This window comes from Colius striatus, chromosome 10, assembly GCF_028858725.1.
Source record: "Colius striatus isolate bColStr4 chromosome 10, bColStr4.1.hap1, whole genome shotgun sequence".
Taxonomy (NCBI): domain Eukaryota; kingdom Metazoa; phylum Chordata; class Aves; order Coliiformes; family Coliidae; genus Colius; species Colius striatus.
Window position 1 is genome coordinate 10520722 of NC_084768.1, and position 22667 is coordinate 10543388.

Genomic DNA, 22667 nt, shown 5'->3' on the forward strand with positions numbered 1-22667 from the left:
AGCAAAATGAAATGCTGGTATAATAGCATCCTCTGTAGAATTCACAAAGCAGCAAACATCCATTCAAAAGTTCAGCTTCTGAAATATTTTAATGCTAGAAAGGAACTACTTAATTTCATTACCAGAGATTTTATGGGATAATTTCTGAAATTACATAAATCTGTAGGGAACAACTAAAAAAGCCAAAGCTATATAGGCTGCACTTAGTAACAGGTTGCATGTAAACTACCATTTTATTAGGACTTGCTTATGTACTCTTTCCATTTAAGGGTTTTTTTGAGTTCTGTTTGTATGATCTGTTTCCACAGACTGAGCAACACAGATGAAAATTGACTCTTCCTGGGAGCCGCTAAGAAAATGTATGCTTAGGTATACATTAGTGCTCACTTTGAAATATTTACATCTAGAAAATATTTCTAAGTTAACAGAAATTCAAACTTCCTTTAACATTTAGAGATGAGAATTATGGGAAATTAAATACTGCTCTAATTGATAAAATATACACAATTTACAGGAAAAAATGTAGGTTAGTAGCTTTCTGATAGATCACTACAATGTGAAAACTGATTTATATTAGGAAATCTGTTTCAATCTTGGTAAAATTCATTTTCTAATTATGGGTGCCTCTTAAAGGAATTGGGGGAAAAGTCTTTCCAGGTAGTCAGGACCATATTGCTTCTTGTCCTGAGTGTAAGGCCCACTGCCTGAAAGCTTTCAGCCCTGGAGCTGGCTTCTGTGCAAAGATTCCACTTTTCTGTCCCATTCATTAATGAATAGAATGCAAGAGTAAATAAGTAAATATAAACACTGCTTCTAGTCCAGACCTGCTGCCTGAGGACACCAACAATGTTTCTCAGATGGCGTCATAATTGTTGATAGGGACTCAGTGGCTTCATATGTCATACTAAAAAGCAAAAAGCATCTCTAGGACACAGTCCAAACTTAGTAATTTCTCCTTGTACTTTCAAACTAAGCTAATTTATTCTTTCCCATCCAAAAGACTCAAGATTTATTTTCTTAGTGTGACCATTTGACTCACACTTCTTTACTCCCTGTAAGTAGAACTAGTGTCATAATTTTTGTTGGTATAGAACAGTTTCTAGACTTAAGGTGAAAATAACTTTCTTCTTAAAAAATGCATCTGTCTTCTCTTCTCTGGCAAAGCAAGAATATTAATTTATGTAAATCAGGGAATAATGTCAGAACAGGTATATGAGATTTGTCAACCTAGACCAAGCAGCAGTGCCTGTCTATAACTCTTACTAAGGTCAGCTGATCCAAGTCAGTCAAATCAATGAGATTTAGATTAGCCTGACTAATCTAATTCATAAATCCAAGCTTAAGTGGAATCTTCTTCCTTGTTGTGATATCTTAGAGAACAGCATATATTAGTAAAGCACCAGTGATTTAAAATCCATTTTTAACATTACAGTTGGTGTGAAGTGATGTGGTTCTCCTCGGTGTCCAGCCTCTTCTTCAGTAGTTTCTGATAATATCAGCTATTATCAAGTAACAAAAGAAATCTTCAAACATGTTTTTAGAGTTCACTTAAAAAACTGTTTGCCTCAGTACAATGAATGTAGTTTATTGTGTGAAACAGGTAAATGATACTACCCTATGCCTTTTGCCAAATTTTACTTATTTCTACAACTTTTACATAGTATAAAAATGCAGTGAAATGATTGTCAGTGTTCTAGGGAAAAAGGATAGAAAAAAAGTTCATACAATACACTACTTGTGAAAGCTTATAAAATATTCTGAAATATTGTTAAAAAAATTTCTGATTTGTTTCTGAAAAAGTATCTTAAAACAAGGTCTTCATTCTGATTTCTTTTGATATTCATAAAAAGTCTTACAAATGTACTGGATCAGAATTACAGTCCATATGTGAGTTAAAGCTGCCATCTAGTTGTGAACAGTGTGCAAGACATCTGAGTGATTTAAGTTCTAGCTGGATATGTACAGTACGTAGTGTGCTACTATGTTTTTTTGGTTGGGTTTTCTTGTGTTAGTATTTCACACAGTAGAGCAAAACTATGGGATAAATCAACTGCTACTTCATAAGTTTTATTTCTTGTGCAGCTCATATTTCTGTTTTATATTGGGGAGAGAAATGTATTTCTGAGAAACGTATGTGATGTGTGTGAAAACTTCTGTGAGACACACCAACACAATATGATTAAGTGTTGACTGGAATGACGCACAGATTAAATTCAACTATACTTCTTAAATTGAGCTGTGATTATGAAACACATCTGTGCTCGTGTTAGATTCAAATGCAAACCCTCAAAGAAAAAGATCGAACTAAAGTTTGTTTTGCAATGTAGCTTTTGATTCTTTTGAGCACATGCAGAAATGCTAACAGCATTTAACTCCATTTTCACACGGTTGCATTAAAAATATTTGAGCTGAGGTTTGAACACATTGAAATAATGTGTTCAGTTTTCCAAACCACTAACAGACCCAAACGACTTTTCCTATGTTTTTCTCCAGCCTTATGTAGAACACTTGATACAGAAAAGGGCAGCAGTATTGAAGGATACTGAATTCTGGAAGGAAAGATTTAATTTTGTCCAGGTCTAATTAGAATGAACAGGAAGTTCTAGACTAAAGCTCCAAATCAGGGAGGTATTTCATACTTGACTGTGTGGTGTGGTATGTTTTGTTTTGGTGGGGGCTTTTTGGGCTTTGGGGTGTTTATTTAAGCAAATAACAACCTTTTTTTTCTCAGTTTGAAGGAATATGTATCTTTTGGTTCTCATGTTCAATATTTTGATTCAACAAAATGAGGTTTTATTCAGGAGAGGTTTTCAAATTAACAGGAAACTCAAGGTGTTTAGCTCAGCATCACAGCACTGCCTTCTCTGCCTGGTACTAGACTGCTCCGTTTTTTCACTCTGTATTGAGTTATTCCTTCATGATGCTTAGTATGTTGTTGCTGTATGTAATGTTGCACTCATATGCTAAATATCCAAAATGTGAACAATTACTACTAACTTCATATTGATGGACAGCTCTCAGTGTTAGAAGGATCTGCTTTTCATACTGACTTTATCATTACTGTTAAAGACTGCTGCACTGAGGAAAAAAAATCTATTCTCAACTATCTCTGGTCCTAGGTCTTCAAGGGGGGTTTTCTTGCTCTTCCTGCAAACCTGATAGTTGAATTCCTAAGTCATCATGCAGTTTTGGGATGCATAGAATTTAATCTGACTTTTCAGAAGAACACCTCAGGATTTTGAATGCATTGCTAATCAGGGTGGGAAAAAGTTTTCCCATTTAAGACACAAATACACGAGGGAAAACCTTAGTAGAAGAAAGAAAAAAACTATCATTTCTTATCAGAGTACAAAAGGCGCTAAATATTTCAGAATTAGTGAGGATGTATAGATACACAGATAGTAAAAATGCCTTACCTAAAAAGTGTTTGAACATTTACAATAGTCTTAGCATCTGCCATGTAGTCTTCCTCAGCACTCATTGTACTTTCTTTGTCCACCACCACCATATTAGCTGCAAAGGTGACCCCACATCTTAATAAGTCATCTAGGCTTTTGTGAAGACAAAAAGGGAGAAAGAAACAAGCAACTTAAATATGGAACACTTAAAAGATTAGAGATGGTTGGAATTTGCAGATCACAGGTTGAGTTGCTGGTTCCCTTCATCTCCATGTACATATCAGAAATTCCAATATAATCTATATCATGTATATCATGTCAATTGATAAAATAGAATAAGAATATTTTCTTTGAAGTCATACAGAATGCACTTTAGTAAGTTTTTATAGGCCCTCTCCTCTTGCTAAAATGACAAATTTATTTCAACTCTTAAAAATACACCTTTAACAGTTACTTGAGAAGACAATATGTCCTCATGTCCTGCAACAAATTGCTTCATCGCAGTTACTTTTCACAATAAATAGACTGAAATTAATGCTTTGGGTTGTTCTGTCCCACATTACATTTCAGTTTCAAAGTGCTAATAAAAGTTCTGCCAGGACACTGATACATTCCTCCTTTAGGTTGAGATACGAGTTGGCATGTTCTCATGCGGCTTTTAGGAGCAGCTGTACATAAGGAAAACTTTGTGCTCTGCTGAACCAGGTTTCCTGTGAAGCCCAACCATAGAAAACATACACAGACAACTGAGTCACATTTCCCATCATGCCTTACAGCTTTGTTTCCAAAATGAAGCGTGTTTGTTGTTTTAACAATAATGTTTCCCACAGAATATAAGCATTTTTTGAAAAGTTTAGACAAGACTTTTCTGTACTGGTGAAGACTGCTAGGTTCCTAGCAATTTTTAAGTGAAAATTAGAAGAAAGGATGAATTTCATTGTTTCCAAGGGAATTGGAAAACTAAATTTTTACATCATTCTCTTCACTTCCAAAGCAAAGCAAAAAGCTGTTTTGGCATTAGAACTGCTTCTTATTTGGAAATCTACTATATTAATTAAGTCTTCTTTGTCCTGGTACAGTTTTTCTTTTCAGCAATGATCTTCACAGGCTTCTAAGTTTAAGTAACTGATTATAAGTTCATTATGAAATCTTGGATAAAAAACCTCTACAAATTTCTGCTGTTTATTTTACATCTTCTCTGACTTCTTCCAAAACAAATATATAATGTCATAATTTTTTAAACTGTGCAATATCACCTGTGGTTACTAAAAAAAACAAAGCCTGTATTGTATATGATCTGTGTGACCTGATCTAGGTGAACCTGCTTCCGCAGAGGGGTTGGACTAGATGATCTCTAAAGGTCTCTTCTAACCCTACCATTCTATGATTCTATGAACCTATATTAGCAGCTTCCATGCACAAATAGAACTCTGACCTTCTTCTGAGTAATGACTAATCTGTAGGGAATTTAAAAAACTCACTAAAAATTCACTAAAGTAGTTTTCAGGTATGTCTAGTTATATAGGAGTTCTGTTAAAGCTGTTTTTTTTCTGCAGGACATCAACTATCAATAAGAAGTGGTAAATGAGAGTCATTTCTTTGGTGGTTTTCTCTCTAAGGTGATGACATTTCATGCCAGCTGACCCAATGACAAATGTATAAGATACTTAATAGGCAGTAGCAGTCACTTTGAGGGTGTATTTTACCTATATTTATTAAATAAGAAATGAAACTGCATACTTTACATTGCACTTCTTAGCTAAAGATGATCAGCCTCTATTGGTTGTACATGATTTATAAACATGTTTATGAAAACATAGAGAATAAGTATGAAATATATTTTTTAAAAGTCCTTAAACACCTTTGGGGGGAATTTGATGAATTTCTTTTAGAATTCAACTCCATAAATGTAATTAAAGTTTAATTTTGCATGTTAATAAAGCCAGGTGTACATCTTTAGATTATTAATTACTTTGGATACTTTGAATCAATTCAGTTATTTTGCTGGTATGAATTTTATTTATAATTATTGTGGAATTAAAAGTTAAGAAAGCAGCAGATATTAACCTGAGGCACTTTTTTTGGTTTAGAGGAAGAAATGTAGAAAGTGTAAAGTGTTTCTGTGGGTACTTTGCAAATCTCACCGTGAGTATGGTGTTGTCAAGGTAAATCTGTAACTGTATCACTGTTATAAGTAGATTTAAAGTCCTTGTTACAACCTTGTTCTGATCATTGAATGACCAGAATTCTCATTGGAAAAACTAGATTCTGTTAATTCAAGGCAGGAAACAAGTGTTTTGATTTCTGCCTGGGGAATAAGTATTATGAGCTTTTAGCCCCAACTCAAAATTAGCTATGTAGTGAATTCTTAACAATTCTTGAAATTGACACCCTCTGCACAGGAGTTTACTACAATGCTAATGAGCCCTTGCTTTTCTCTCATTTCTGCCTGCTTTTTACATGAAGTCTCTGCTGCTAAACCTAGATATGCAAATGTATATTAGCAGAGGTGAAGATAGAAATGTGGGAGTAAGTGATATTTTAAGTAGCAGAAGATGAAGACTGTTGGACACATTCAAGACTGTCAGTGCTGTCTACACTCTGTAGCTATCTTTATAAACCCTAGTAAGTAAATCCAAACAAATTATAACTAAGTATAGAATGACACTAGAATCAAGGCTAGAATCTGGCAGTCTGTAGAAACCTATTAGTGCACCTAAATAAGTGTGAATCTTTTTGGTTTTGAAGATATTAACCTGTGTTCCATGTCATGCTTTTCACTAACGATATCCTTTATAAATTAGAAATTTGAAATCCCAAATTATAGCACACAGACACAAACCATGCATGCAAAAAGATCATCTTCAAATACAACACACACTTAAACATGCAATGACAATACACACAACAAATCACTGAGCACTACAATGTTAAGTTTTCTAACAGTTATTTCACCTACTTGTCGATAGAGCCCACCATGTAGTAAACCATTGGAAACCAACAGATTGCATCCAGAAAATGCATATCTGGCCTAAGCAGCAGATGGGATTACAAAATGAAACACAATATCACAACAGCAGCATCTCTTCTAAAATATTTCAAGAAACTGGTAGCTTTTTAAAAAAGAAAACAAAACATTTTTTAAACTTTGGCAGTATAATACCACTTTAAACAGGAAACAGGTTTGCAGAAAGCTGTGAAGCAACAGTTTTCTGTGATCATAAAGCATGACCAGAATAACATGCTTATATTAAGAAACGTATCTCTTAAATCAGAAATTTTATGGCACAGTGCAATTCCAAACAGAATAGAATGAATGACTCATGTCAAAGACACACTACCAAGTTATACTCCAATGCATGACTTGACTTAGGAGTACTTAAAATAAGCACAGTGAGAATTTTCAGTCAAAATGTGAAGTGGAAACCCAGTCATCATTTGTGTTTGTGTCAACAGCTCCATTCAAGTCAATGACACAATATGGATGAAACTTTATTTTTTAAATGGAAAGGGAATACTGAGACACTGTATTTTGCTGCATTGTTTCTCTAATCATAAATGTTTCTGTGTTTCCTCCTATGTAACAAGAAACATCACTTGGAACAGATGTAATGTGCAGATATTGGAATAAGCATATTGTAATAAAATGCCTTGATAAGTACAGAAAATAGGAATACAGCAACAAGGCATAGACATGTTCATCAAAGGTGGCTGAATTCCTGTGCCAAATGAAGTGAATTACAAAATTGCAATTGACTTGAATGGCAGCCTGGATTCCACCTCATGCATGTATGAAAAGCATGCTGGCTTTTTGAAGGAGTCACTGCAAATGCTGTGAAGAGACACACACTAATGAGATCGAGTTTAATTAGCAACCATAGCTTTTCTTTTATGCTAAATAAGTGTTTTTCGTTGGTAATGTCACATCAGCATGACAGCCTGTAAAATCAGGCCCTGCGCTAGAAAAGAGAACAATCACTAGAGGACACTGTGTGCTCAGTCTTTGAGAGTAAGACACTTCGAAGCCCTTCAGCAAAACTGTAGGCTTTTGCCAATCTGTGTTAATCACTTTATGTCATGATACACGCGTAAAAAAAAAAGGCACTTCTGTTTTGTGAACACAGGTGTATAGAGCTTCACTGAAGAGCTGATTGGGGCAGAAGTGGGTCACTTCACAACAGACCTCTGTACAATAAATCACTTAAACTAGAATATATAGATACAAAAGAAAGTATCAGCCTGGCATGAGAACCTATAACAAACTCTGCTTTTGTCATTTTTGTGATTCATGGTTTGATCTAATATTTTGTATACAACTAACTACCATTTTTTTGTCTTCCAAACTGGGAGTTTAATTACTCGAGCAGTACCAAAGTGTTGACAAACAAAAAGAGAAAACCCTCATTCATTGTCAGATTGTAAATGAATCAGTCTTGCTAGAGAAGATTGTCTGAAATGTTGAACAGCTAATGCAAGAAAGGCTGAGAATGACAGTCATCTGCAGATAGATATGGTAGCAACAATATTGCAGGTTTTATTTTCTTCCACAGCTTCATAGAATTGTAGACAAAGTGGGGAGTGGGAGAATGTGTATGGAGTAGAGGTGTGGGTGGTTCTGCTGGCTTAAAGAACTGTTTATCTTAGAGTCTAAAATTATTTAAAATATATGCAGGGCAATAAGTGCCTCGTTATTGTTGTCTGAAGTGCTGTCATGTAGCTGTAAAACCATTATACAGTTTGTTTTTTATGATGTTTATGAAGATATTTAATTTTAGCAGGATTATTCACATTATTTGGGGTATTTTAAACAAATAATTAGCTGAAACACTGGCCATGAAGAAAAAAAGACATTTAAATTCACCACAGCCATTTACAGTCAGAAACAAAAGTCAATTTTGTATATGACAGTGAAGATAAGGTATTATTTTTGTCACCAGCTTTTCTCAACAATAAATGTGCCATAACGTTTTTGATTTCAAGTTGGCCATGTGAAAAATGATCTAGCAAAGTAATGGTAAAATGAGTTTAAAATGTATCACAAAATAAATATTAAAATCTACTTACGGGTTATCCAGGAGTAATACAATGGGATTTAGTTCTTTCTTTGGTCGGTAATAAGCTCTGAGTGGAACAATAAAGTTATATAAGCCGTTTCCAGCAGTTTCTGCTGCAACTATAATCAATTTATTTTTGAATCCATAGGCTTTGGCATCTTCATAGTAGTTATGCTGGCATCCCTAAAATCAATAATAATAAAAACAAGTTCAGTTGATATGCATAAAGAGATTTAGCTGTGACATTAAAGGGTTTTGCCATAAGAAATAGAAAATTGTGTCACATGACCTGATACAGACCTCATTAGCCATAAACAAATGCTTGATGATGGAAAGGATGAGAAAACATATTATAGCTTAGTAAGTGCTGAATAAAGTTCATCTCTAAGCAGAAACTAGAACTGAACTCTGTCCAGATGCAAGATACAAATAAGAATGCAGTTTTATCCAGTGACAGAAACTCCTTTTACCTTGTCTAGTCTTAGACAACAGAAGGGTACTTTTTCATGCAGAAGATGACAAAATGTGGGAGAGCTTCCAATATATGGAGAGTAAGGGGGATAGCCTTTGGCATACCTAGGAACAGAACAAACGTTTCTCAGGATAGCAAATTACTGGAACACAGTTGACTATACAACTCTTTTATGGGATATTTATACCTGTTTAACTGTAGACAGGTAGAGTCAAGTACATGAAATGAACTATATTTAGGAAGGATCAAAGGAATACATTTTATGGCTTTGGCCAATTCGACACAGTTCAGTGAAAGCTATCATGCCTTAGTGGACGACAGGAATTTTGCTGGTGGTGGTTTTTTTTTCATATAAGCGTTTTTGGAAATGGGCTGATGTCTCATGATATGCTGTTCTAATACTTTGAACACATGTACTTGAAACTTTTAAGGAAGGAAAACCAGGAAGAAACGAAAATAGAAATAATTATGGTACTTCTGCTCTTCTTTCTCTGTTTGTTTACCAAGAATGACTGAGGCTGTTATATTCTTGCTTTAATAACATACAAGTAAATCATGATCAAATGAAACTTACTGATGAGATGAAATTTCTAATTGACTATAGTTTTTAATAAGAGGCCTTTTAAATCCTGGTATTTTTCTGCTAATTTAAGATGACTTGTTCTATTATTTTTCTCATTGGAGCTTTATGATCTTCCCTGGAGCTTCTCAGGTTTGACACTGTTGGAAACTGTGCTAGGTGAGCCACTGGCTTAATTGTATATTTCAGTTTTAACATCCCTGTCAGTAATCCCAATAAACATAATTGCTACCTGCAAGGCAATTGCAGGATTGAATCTTCTGCCTTTATTTGAGTAATGCATCATTACTTTCAGTAGCACGTTAACAAGCATTTTAAATTAGATGTAATAATTTTGTCTCTTATGGCTTTTTTTTTGTCATTTTTACATTTTGAAACCAGACACCTAGTCCCAGTATTCAATAAGGCTGTTGAAGGATCTGATTATCACAGAAGTACTGATCTGTTTACAAATTAGTTGAGTTCTTATAACTGTAGGAGATAAGAAAAATGGCGATTAAAAATGCTATTAAAAAGTTGCAATTCACAACTGGGTCTTTATAACTGGATATAGAAAAATCTCCAGCAAATGGAGGATTTAATCTGTTTGGGGTTTTGTTGTTTCAAAATAGGCATAACAGCTAACAGAGAATAGCATTTCATAAAAGGGAATAATTGCATAATTGGCCTTTAAGGGTCCTGCTTGCTATGACTGCTTGGACTGATTCTGTGATTCTGTGTACATCCAAAAATTATCCATGCCACTTACATAATACTTCTTTTCAGATTACGTTGTTCATTTTCTATTTAATATACATACTCTAAGCCTGCAGAGACTTCATCATCTGATGGGGTAGTTTCATCTTCTGATTGGTCACTTAGCAGGTCACAAGTCTGAAGTGAGGAGGAGTCTGCAACCTCCAGAACCGGTGCTATGCTGGGCCGTCTGCCCTCCTTCCCACCCTCGGAAGGGAGGGTCAGCGTTGGGCCGCTCGACGGCCGGCATCCCGTGTCTTGTAAATCGATTGCCACTGTCCCTGCAGTGGTGTTAAAAGCATCTTTTCAGTGTCCTTGTCAAAGTATTTGAATGAGATTCCTATGTTTACCTGACTACTTGGCCAAACACTGAAAAGAATACGATACTGATTGTAGTTATTACATTAGAATATTACAGATATTTAAACTATACCCAAGGAAGCCTCTTCCTGCAAAATGTGGGTTTTTTTCCTGACCATTAATACCTATTTTCTTGTTAACTACCTTTTTGAAATCCTACCTTATATAATTAATCCATATTTATATGCATCAACAACCTGTTGGTTTTTCTTGAGCAAGGGCATTTTTTCCATTAAAGAAGCCTACAAAAAATTATTAGAAGCAACCAGCTGTGAATGACAAATAAATTACATGTGTGCTTTTCCCAGTTGTTTTGCTTTGCAGATATTTTACTGTTGCTTTTTTATACAACACTCTTAAGATGTTTAATTCCATATAATGAAGTAAACAAAAAGCATAACCAAATTACATTGTTGAGTTTTGATGTGTTTCTTTGGAAGATAAGAGATTAAGTGTTTAATATTTTTTTCTTTCTGCATGCTATTATAATTTCTTACATAGTAATCGAAATGACAATTTTAGGAATACACTGCTAAAATCTTTAAAAGGCATTATCCATTGAAGAAGAATATGTTATGAGGTTTGATTTTTGGTTTGTTTTTTTACTTACCCATGCTGGCTATTATACTGTGTACGGGTAACCTAGATGCTCCATGATAAGATAACTTTGATTCATGTTTTTTTCTATGCTTTTCTTGCTTCTTAAAAGCAGAATTCTCTTCTTTTGTGATATTTATATAAAAGCATATATCTGTAGAACTCATGATATATCGAGGACCTGGATTCAGCAAAATGTTTTTGTTATCTTCCTTTCTAACACCAATCAGACAGACTCCAAACCTTAATTAGAAAAGGAAAGGCATGGTTCATTTTGCATAGTCCCATATATACCAGAATTTCCACTATAAAAAATGAACCTCCAGTATATTTTAATATTTTGCAGGTTATGAACATTTGCAGATTTTTGGATGACAAATATGTCTGAAAGAATGTTATCTCCTAAATAGGCCACTTTTGATCAAAAAGTTTTTGAGCTCACGAATCCCTAGGCATTTGGATCCAGTGTTTTTCTTAATACTCATAATATTCTTCTAATGATGTTCCAGTGGGGTTTTTTTCTATCAGATGAATAGTCTCTTCTGGGAAAATATTAATACAAGAATGGATCTATAATATGAAAAAGTATTCATCATTTCAAATTATTCCATTATTCATACGTAATGGAAACCATTTTCAGAATTCATTTTTGTGATTCACTCCTAGAAATGTGTTTGATTAATGATAGAAAATAAGGAATTGAAAGAAAAAAATCTTTCACTTATTCAGCATTAAACTCAGTGTTCATGATTTGATATATATCCACTTTGTTAAATATATACTAATATAAACATTTGTGTTCAGTTTGGATGTTCACCTCACAGCTCTAAGTGATGCATGATCTGGAACCTAAAGAAGATGTTAGCATCTAACACAAAAAAACCCCCACAGTTTTCTTTTGAATAATGATCAGAATGTAGCATACACCACTTTTAAATCAAATATTTTGCATATAATGAGCACACCAAAAAGGAAGCAAATTTCCATCTGGCTCCTAAATAAATTTTGATACAAAGTAAAAAACACCACCCCACCCACCCTCCCACCCACACTTTTCTAGGCTGTTTTGGAGATGGAAAGGGACTGGTATTCTCATATAAACTATCTAAGGTACAATTTTTTTTCTGGTGGTCAGGCTTATCCTATATATCCTTTATATTCCACTCTCTGACTGAGCTGAACTATACAGAACCAACATGAGCTTTTACCTGACCAGCTGTAACCTACAGAAAAATATCCATGTATTAGTGAACAGATATTTAAACCCAGAAACAGAATAATAGGTATTACTGCAACTTTGAACGCAGAGCTACATTGCAGGCAAAGATATTCATTATTTGTTTGAATTGTTAATGTTGATAGGAAAACAAACATACTTTTTATGTGCGTGGAAAGAAGCGTATGTGAAGCTCTTCCCCTCATACTCAGCAAAAAAAGTACTTTCTTCCAGATTAATATGATACACTTCATTACCAGAGCATCTGCCATACATTTTCTGCCATTGTTCCGGTGATTGCTGACTCTCCCTGGAATAAGTACAGATAAAGACAATAATTTAAAACCTGAAGTAAAACTCTTATTCTTCAGAACAGTACTTCATGGCAACAGAAACTGAAAATGTCTATTAAAAAGGTCTCATAGGCTAATCTGAAAAATATTTGAGATGAAAGCTTGGTAATACTGTAAGTACAGAGATTACTTTTAACCAAGTGAAGAGTATTTTCTGTTAAGTAATTGACATATAATATATACTTTAATATCAGGAGACATATTACTTTAAATTCACACTATAATAAATAGATTCACTGCAATTTAAAGATGACAGGTGAAACCAACAGCATGTTCATTTTACTCATGAACCCAGTGTCTTCAGATTCTTCATAGAAGATTGGTTCCTACTTGAACTATGTGAGGAGTCATTAAAAATAATGTAAGGAGTAAAGACCCATTTGGCTTTGGTCACTTTATCTGTAAGAAAGATTTTTTTTTTCTGCTTTACTTGTTGAATATCTTCAGTACTTACCCTGTGGACGTTTTTAGTGCAGACAGGACAGATAACTGACAAACACACTCTGTGTTTTGCCACTTGGAGATAAGATCTCAAGCTCCTTTGTATTCACTTATTCATTTTCAATATTGTAACACAACTTTTGGTTTTCTTCACTTCTCCACCCTCATCATAGAAACATTTTGTTTGAGGATAGAAATAAGTTAACCATTTTTATTGCATCAGGTGTAGAATAGCACAAGTAGAAATGTAGTTACAGAAGAAAATTTTTCCATATTTCACTTTTCCCACTAAAATAAAAGGTTCACCTGTTTAAAGTCTGCTTGGTTCCAGTTAGTTGTCTAAAAGCTTCCCATGGGGCTGTTCTGTAAAGATCACATTAAGTTCAAGTCAGTCTATTTTCTTCCAATATTTTGTATCACAAGACAAACACTAGTAAAGTTCTATTACTAGAAAAGATTATTAGATTACATTTGTATCACAAGACAAAAACTAGTAAAGTTCTATTACTAGAAAAGATTATTAGATTACATTTAAAGGTAAATGTCAAGATAATTATTAATTATCAGTAATAAGACACTGAGTAAGATTCCAAGTAGTGTCTTGCAGACTGATGTTCTGAATTCCATAAACAGTTCAGAAGACAAGGGGCTTATTTACATCTAGTTTGTTTAGTCTAAAAAGCAGCATTGAAGAGCAAAGCTAGTTCATGTAACAGCAGATAACAACTTGGCCAAACGCTCCCAGTCACTATATTGATACTACTACATGTCAACAGATATGAGACTTCTGCAAATGGAAACCTGAACTAATTATGAAGAAAATCCTCCCAATGACTTTGAACAGACTTTAAAAATGTTGGAAGAAGCTGATTCACTGCAGTTTCCCCATAATCCAAGTCTTGTTTTTTAATATAAGGAAGCCAATACAGACATTTTGGCAAAAATGAAATTAAAAAGCATTAAATAGTATTGAATTTGAAAGCTTAGAAGTTGGGAAAACAAGTGGTTTGAGTTTTCTATTTGTAGAACTGCAAATAAAGACTACTCACATTTGAAATATTTTTGAAACATTTAAAATATTTTTGAAACCTTTAAAATATTTTTTCTTTCTTTCTTGTGTCAGGTTTTAACTTAACAGATATAATGTGGTTTAAAAGAACAGTCATATCTATTCAACTACTTAAGCCCAGCATTAACATATGTGTAAAGATGTACAAAGTTTGCCATTCTTCTGTATTTTGGAGCCCATGTGAGATTAAATACTCTGATGAGTGCTGACTAAAGAAGAATGACAGGTAGGCATTTTCACTTTTCCAGTCTTTCTGTGTTTATACAGCAAGTTTGTATATTTCTATAAGAAAGACTTGAAGTATTTTGCAAACTATTTTTTTTACTCCTAGGATACAGTGACCAGACTAGAAATCAGTTTAACAATCCCAATCACATCAAGTTATTCTGTTTGCAAAACAAATAGTGTTTCTGCATGCTAATTCTGGTTACTTTGCCTCAGTTGGCAATCTGTGTAGAAGACCAATATGCATGCATTAACAATGAAATGCTGAAGTTCTTAACTACAGCAAAAAACTAACTCCTTTCATGGTTTTCTGCTAGCTGTTAGGAATCCTAATCTTCCTTCATGTCCATATGATATGAAGTAACTAAAAAAGCCTCTGTATTCCAGTGTGTGTCAGATAGTGAAAGCTAGGCAGATGAAGAGCCTACTCCACCATGATTCTCAGGAGGCATGCAAACAGTATTTTGTTGTCTTGTTATTAACAGATTCTAGTACAGACAATGCCATTAAAATCTTGACATTTGTTCCTTTGGGTAGTAAAAGTTCTAGCAGTACTTCAGTTTTCCCCATTCTGCTCACAGGGGAATACTGCAAATGCTGTTCAGACACATAAATAACTGCTTGTAAGTATCAAGATATTGCTGAGCCCATGGTTACTTGAAAAAAAAAGTACACATTTTTACCAGACTCTCCAATGTGTTCTTGTGCAGTCAAGACACGTATTCCATTTCTACAGACAGATTTGGAGACGTACCCTTTAATGCCTCTCCCTACTCACAACAATTTAGTAAGAATACATTATTACTTCAAGAAGACAGGACAGCAGAGATACACTAGATGGGATAAAATTATTTTGGTAAATATAGAGGTTCTACTGTGGCCACAGAATCTGTGGAGACACCATAGTTTTGTACTCCTTCTGGTAGTGCAGTTATTATGTTAAAAACCATCTCTTCACATGTATGTTTGCTTACTTCTTAACATATAGGCACTAAATAGAAAATAGTATTTCATGTTACCAGAAAAACTTTTTTGGAGCTCAGTGAACAGAAATGTTTATTTGTATACAAAAACAGACCTTAAAATCAATGTTTTAAGTTTGGTATTCTTGGGTCTCAGTCTTCTTAAGCAGAACTGTATGATAAATCCACAATTCAATCGATTAAATTGGAAACACAATCATGGAAGTGGCACAATAGCATGCAACTAATTGTTAAATAGTGGGGGAGGAGAAAGGGGTATTTCTCCTTGAAATTATAATATCTTCAGTTAAATATCTTGATGCTTCTAGTGTGCAGAAAGTTCTAATTTATTTTTTAGAACTGTAGTTGTCTGGGAGTTCTGGACAAGCTATTTTTCTAGGAATTTCTCCTATAGGTTTTACAAGGCAGTGGGTTTTGGTTTGGGGTTTTATTATGGTAGTATATACTTACTGTCCCCTAGATGTATGAACCAGCAGAGTGATTAATGTAGAGGTAGCTGGACATATGCAATTGAGAGCTAGCATAGCATATTTGAATTCCTCTTCACACACAACATGATCTGTATTAAAAAAAGAAAAAGATACAAATTCTTTTACAAAAATACTTTTCATTGAACAGAACTGTCACTTCCTTTCATTGTCTAGGAAAATGAGGAAGGTAGGGACAAACAAAATTTGCCTCCAGATCTTCATCTTCCACTTGAACCCAGAGAGCAGCTGTGTATCATTTGCCCCATCTATGTTACCTCTCAGGTTGCATGAGTTAATTTTGCATGTAGTTCATACATATTTTCTGACCTGCACATGGAGAGAAAGCAGTGGCTCTGTGGAGTAAGTGATGCTGCATAGTCTACTTTGTACTTTTAGCACTTTCTGCAGACTTGCACAAACTCATATAGAAACATCAAGCATTGTAGAGAGATGATTTTGTGTTCAGGAAATAGCATACCTGGGCTACTGCAGTGCTGAAGTGCTGATCAATTAGGCTGTACTGGATTGCAGACTAGTTACTTGGCAGTGGCTCTGGGATCTTGCACTGCAATGTAGATTTGACTGACGGGCTCCCTCAGGAACTGCCAGCAGCTGCTGCCTCCTTGCAATCTGGGCAGGGGGAAGTGGGGGAGTGTTGCTTTTTCCTTTCCTTTTTTTTTTTATCACTTTGCAGTCCTTGTCTGACTCCTGCAATCACTAAATTGTGCTCCGGTTTTGAAAGTCCTCACAAGAAAATATGTCTGCACATTAGTCTTGCTGCTATGGAATAGTTCTATAGACATACCTATATTTTCCTGTCTTTTAATGGCATTCATGGGAGAGGAAGTGAGAAGAGAAAGTAACAGAGTCATTATATTTAGTCCTCTATATTGGCTTGTACTTAAACCTGCCAAATCTTCTGCACATGCTTTCAGTATTGTATGAGTTATTATTCAACTTGGATGCCTAGTGCTTAAAATTCAGATCGTAGTTAAATGCTCTCCACTGCTGGTGACAGCATGAAAAGGAACCAGAAATTACTCTTTAATGTCATTCACAGATACCTGACAGTATTAAAATAGATATAAGAAGGGATAAGCACAAAATTTAAAACTTAATTAAATTTCTTGTCAGTTTAGAAACTTGAAGTCATAAAGGTTTTCTAAGGTCATGAAGGTATTTATTGCATGCTAAGTAAACTTTTTTAGTTATTAATTTAATGTGTGATTCAGTCTGAATTACTTTCAATGGGAACAGAATTTGCTACTGATGAGAAAGAATAATGCAAGACTCCAGCTGATGAACAAAACATGAGCCATATGAATACTGCTGGGTGAATGTAAGCAAATAATCTGCCCACCTAGGTCTGAGCTGTCCACATACTTCTGCTTCTACTTGCACTAATGTATAATTGAAATCTTTAGAACCACCTTACCTCTCCAAGTTACTTTCTAGACAGAAATAGTAGTATACGAATAAACATGTGTCTGGTTCCAGCTGGGATAGTTAATTTTGTTCCCAGAAGCTAGTACAGGGTTGTGTTTTGGATTTGTGCTGCAAAGAGTGTTGATAACCCAAGAATGTTTTGGTTACTGCTGAGCAGTGCTTTCACAGTGTCAAGATCTTTTCTGCTCCTCACCCTGACCTGGCAGAGAGTGGGCTGGGGAACAGAAGAGGCTGAGAGGGAGCATGGTCAGGACAGCTGACCCTAACTAGCCAAAGGGCTATTTCAGACCATAGGCCAGCACACCCAGTCTGCGAACTGGAGGGAGCTGGTGAGGAGGGTGGGTCGCTGCTCAGGCATGGGTCAGCAGGTGGTGAGCAATTACACTGTGTATCACTTGGGGAGGTTCTTTTTTTGCTGTATTCCTTCTCATTATTTATTATAATTCATATAAAAATATTTTTAGTTAGTAAACTGTTCTTATCTCAATCCACAAGTTTTACTTCTTCTTCCCAATTTTCCCCATCCCACCAGGGGCAGGGGGATGAGGAACAAGTGAGCAGCAGTGTGGTGCTCAGTTCCTGCCTGAGGCTAAACCACAACAGCATGCCACTTAGTGAAAACAGAAGTGAGGGCATACTTTGTATGCTTCCTCTATTCCCTTTTTCAAATTTCTAGAAGCTTTTCAGTAACAGAATCATTAACTACTGAAAGGAAGCATTCATTCTCTCATTTTCTGAAGCTCAAGGCCTATTTAAATGTCATAGGGAAGGAATTAATTTAGTTATATAAATATCCTGTCAAAAAGAGAACAAAAAGAGATTTTTCCTTCCCTAAATATATTTCAGTTATAGCAATTAAATATTTCCTGCAGAAAATACTTCAGATAGAACTGTTTTATTTTAGTTGACCATGTGCCATTAATAAATCTCTTTGAATTTTCAACTAGAGATGTTGAGAGAGTAAGGCATAGTCTACTGCGTGGAGGCAATATCTGCATTCCATTGCCATTAGTCAGATGGCAAAGGTTTATGAAAATGAACACTGATTTCTGATATAGAAAGAATGAGAATTCTCCAGATTTTTTAATTTGTATAGGATTTTGTCAAATAACTTTCCCTTATTATTTGCTTAAAATGTTGCTATACTGTAGCTAATACTTTTGAAAATAGGAGCTAGGAAAACTATACAGGAAAATTATCTCATCATCTGTTATTTCAGATCTTGTATTTGAACCAAATTGTACATGCTGACCTAAATATATATATAAAGGAAAATTAATAAATCATGGATAACACAGTGCAAATGAAAAGCATAACTTAGACTTCAATCTTCTATATGTTCTATACTGTCTAATAATTATGATGGACTTTTTGGATGGATCTTACATAAAGTATTGTGTTAACAGGGAATGTAGCACACAGCAAATACAGATTGCTGTCCTGCAACAGTCATCTTAATTTCATAAGTGTGAGAGAGTCACACTGTGTTGTCAAGTGTTTTTACATCACAGGCCATGGAGCAGGGACTCATAGCACTGTTTCCACTCTTGTTGTAGACTTTGACCTTGTATGATCTACTTATGCCCTTCATGACTTCTTACGCATCTGTAAAATGAGTACATGAAAATAATACCCTGTCTACTTCTGAAGCGTTTTCAAGCTTTTGAATTCTCAGATGTACTTTGAGAACACCAGCTGAAAGATTCTTCAGTGACCTAATTAACATGATTAGAAATATTTTAGTCATTTGAAACATAAGGATAGGTACTATGAGTTTCTCCTCTTGGATGGAGTTAAGGTCTTGTATTAGACACAGATCAGGTCAAAAATAACTTGCTCGTTTCTCCAATTATTTGACAGATTACAGCTTGCCTATAAAGTTACTGTGGTTTATGTTCAGGACTCTTATTTTGGAGCAATGGGGGTTATACAGAACTTTATCTGATGCTTTCTCTTCTAAAGTGAGTAGGCAGGAAGCTGGGTGACAGCTCTCCCACTCCTCAGATTGGGGCCTTCGGTCAGGTCCTGTGACAGCATGTACCAGAATCAGCAAATTACCCATTCAGTGTGGCAGTGAAGTAGCACAGGAAACTCCACTTTACCTCAAACTGAATATTAAATATGTCAAAACAGCCTACCAAACAGCAGTATTTTGATTGCATTTATACATTTAGAATTTCCAGAAACCATAGTTTCTGTTGAAAATATATTTTGACAGAAAATTTGTTGCTAAGTCAGTCTAAAATAGATGTAGCAATGCAGTGCAGTGAGCTATGACTTCTATAATGTTCTTGAAGATAAAACATACTCAAAATACTGATTTATGCCTGAAGCAGTAGCCATGTGGTAAGAATGTCCTAAACCTGACATAAGTATTCTGAGAAACCTTGCTTTTTGTCAATTTGATAAGTTAACATGATCACTACCAGGCCAGACAGAGAAAAACGCCCATCCATTATCTCTGGACTATTTTCATCTCTAATTGGATAGATTAATCATCAGATGCATTCAATAGCCATTTTGCTGAATCTCGACCATGTTCCTTTCTAATAAACTACTGAAGGTTTAATGTCAGACTTCACCAATCTGTGCTAATTCACTTTTGAATAAACAGAGTATGTCAAAACGTATCACCAGTTCCTAGAACTGTAATTGCACATAATTTCTGAATATTCAAGGTAAAGGCAGTTATTTTCTCTTTTAGGAGATCTATAAAAGTTTTAAGCTGACTCTGAAAATGTACAATTTACTGCAGTCACTGAATTGGATAAATATAGTGCTCTGCTGTGACAATCTTCACTTTATTTCATGTTTGTGCTGAAAGGCCAGACATGTGCCCTAAGAGAACACAGTTTTTTGTGGCCCCACGTGTTTGAAGGCAAAGCAGGAAGATTAGGAAAACCATATGCAACTGTCAGTGAAGGAAAATGCAGTATTAGAGAAAGAAAAACTGAGCACGTCAAGGCATTTGGAAATACTAAGAGTTGTCAAAGCACTTCAGCTAAAGACATAAGAGTTAATGATGACACTGTTTCCTTGCTCATCTGATAACTGTCATGTTAAAGGGACTGTATATTTACAGTGTTCACACCTTCAACTTGCAAAGGAGTTTGGGACAAATGTTTATGCCCTGTGCTTTTCAGATTCCACTTAAGAATCATATCCAAGCACAGAAAAATATTTCTGCTGTACTAATAGCAGTCTAAGTTACCATTTTAAACAGAGAACATGCAGGATGCAAGGGTTTGTGTCTGGCATCAGCTGAAAGACAGGAAATGTGCCTTTCTGATGAGCTATATTACCTTGTGCAAAGTGTCTTTTGCTGTGATGTCATAAGTTCTCCTACTTTCATTACAGAGAAGAAGAATGTAAAAGTCTTGTTTACCAAATGGGAATAAATTATAGCAATTACTTGTCTTATATATTGCTTCTGAAGCCTAAGGCAGGAAATCTCTAGGCTGCTATTCCATGGTTAAATGCAGTCAGGGTCTAAATTTCAGGACTATCTCATGCAAGCCAGGACAACTGGTCAACCTGATAGAAGCTGCTGAGAAACTGGTCTTGTAGTGTTTTATAAATTTTCAATGAAGTTAAAAGTTAAACATTGGTTAGGAGGACTTTCCAGGACTCTTTGATTGTATTTTTTCTAAATTCAGAAACGTTCTTTTTGCCAATTATAATCTCTAAAATTGTGTGTAAAAAACCCCAACCAAACAGATCAAAAAAAAAAAAAAAGAAGAAATCCTATAACTGAATATTTCAGGTTCATAAAAGTGCACAATATTGTTTTGGGAAACCTCCAGAAGAAAGGAGTCATTTTTTAAAAGAATATCAAATTTAAAAGAACCTTTGTATTAAAGCAGTAATAAAGCAGTCCTGAATCATTGTAGGAAAAGCTCTTAGAAAAATGTTCCATGTGGTTCTGATACATTTCATTTGTAAGCACTCTGCACAGGGCTTTAGTCTGCAGCCCCTGCTGCTCCATACTTCAGAATGAAGAAGAGTTGGATGAGATTAATAACCAAAGTAGAATCCTCTGAGGACAATGTATGCAAACAAATGTTGGCCTTATGACTCTGTTAGTGGCCTCACCATTTGCAGTAGGTGGCATCCAGTGGCGACATTTATACTATGTTTGTAACCTTGCTGAATTTAAAACTGCATTAAATATTACCTTTGCTTTATAGGAGTAAGACTAAGTTAATCTTGAAGGAAGGCTTGTAATTCTCTGCTCTTAATGTTGTGCAGAGAGAGTGTGTAAAATTAATGCAGTGATTGTAATCCACATGAAATTCATCTGGGATGTAAGCTGCTATATAAATGCTTCGACTTACAGTACAGTACTACTATAATTAATATTAGAGGGGGCTAATGAGGCGCAGAATGTATGAGGTCTCTTCAAGCCCTTGAAAAACTACAGACTACAGAAATACTACAAAGAGAGGTTTGGGGTTTTTGTTGCTTTTAAAAAAAAAAATAATAAAGGTCCAAAATCTCAATCTAAGACTTTAAACAGATAAGAAAAATTACCTCTGTTTTGCAAGTCTAGTTAGAGATAAGCTCCTACTGAGATAAGACATTCAGAATAATGAAACTCTCTTAAAAATCCAATTAGGAACAACAAATTAAGATGGTTACCGATAAAGAAAAGTGGCCGTGGCTAGGGAGAAGAGATTATGTTTGTGTTGTGTGGTTTTCAGGGGGAGATGAAAAAGCATCATCATTTTTGTCACAGTGTGAGCCTTATTCCCTGCTGTGCCATCTCATAGTTTGAGATTACACTTTTATAACTTCAGGACTGCTATTGATGCTCTTTTTTTTCCCCTTCTTTTCAACCTAGTGGTAAATTCAGTAGCTTTTAAAATTACAGCTTTAACTGTTGCTCTGGAATTGTTCTGCATTGGAATTTACTTTTTCATCACATTCTGTGATGATGGAGGAGACTAATATTTTTCCATAGTGGTTTTTTTTGGTTTTGTTTTGCATGGATCAGCAAACTTTTCTTCCTTAGAATATGCTTCAAGAAAATTTGATTTTCAGAATTACAGTTGAAAAGGAAAGCTTTGTCTCTACTTCACAGATATTTTTCCAGATACAGGCAAAATGAGTTCATTCTAAAAGTATTAGTGTGTTTTGGCACATAAGCATACATATATCTGTATGAACGTATGTATGTATGTAGGTGTGCGTTTCTACACAGATAGAGGAAGAGAGACCTACCTACATAGTGCAGATAAACAGTATGTGAGATTAAAGCTGGTAATCGGT

At 35.0% G+C, this 22667-nt stretch overlaps 1 protein-coding gene across 4 annotated transcripts in view; it reads right to left on the reverse strand.

The window, feature by feature from the left end:
• KCNT2 (potassium sodium-activated channel subfamily T member 2) overlaps window positions 1-22667 on the reverse strand; it is a 122172-nt gene that overhangs the window by 16067 nt on the left and 83438 nt on the right. For 2 of the 4 annotated variants that reach the window (XM_062003504.1, XM_062003503.1), the window contains 8 exons: window positions 15934-16042; window positions 12573-12722; window positions 11210-11439; window positions 10304-10520; window positions 8923-9028; window positions 8463-8635; window positions 6358-6429; window positions 3417-3551 (listed from right to left, as the gene is read on the reverse strand). In XM_062003504.1, the coding sequence (XP_061859488.1) occupies window positions 3417-3551; window positions 6358-6429; window positions 8463-8635; window positions 8923-9028; window positions 10304-10520; window positions 11210-11439; window positions 12573-12722; window positions 15934-16042 (1192 nt within the window). The remainder of the gene's footprint in view (window positions 1-3416; window positions 3552-6357; window positions 6430-8462; window positions 8636-8922; window positions 9029-10303; window positions 10521-11209; window positions 11440-12572; window positions 12723-15933; window positions 16043-22667) is intronic. The other 2 variants (XM_062003505.1, XM_062003506.1) reach the window with 2 other exon arrangements.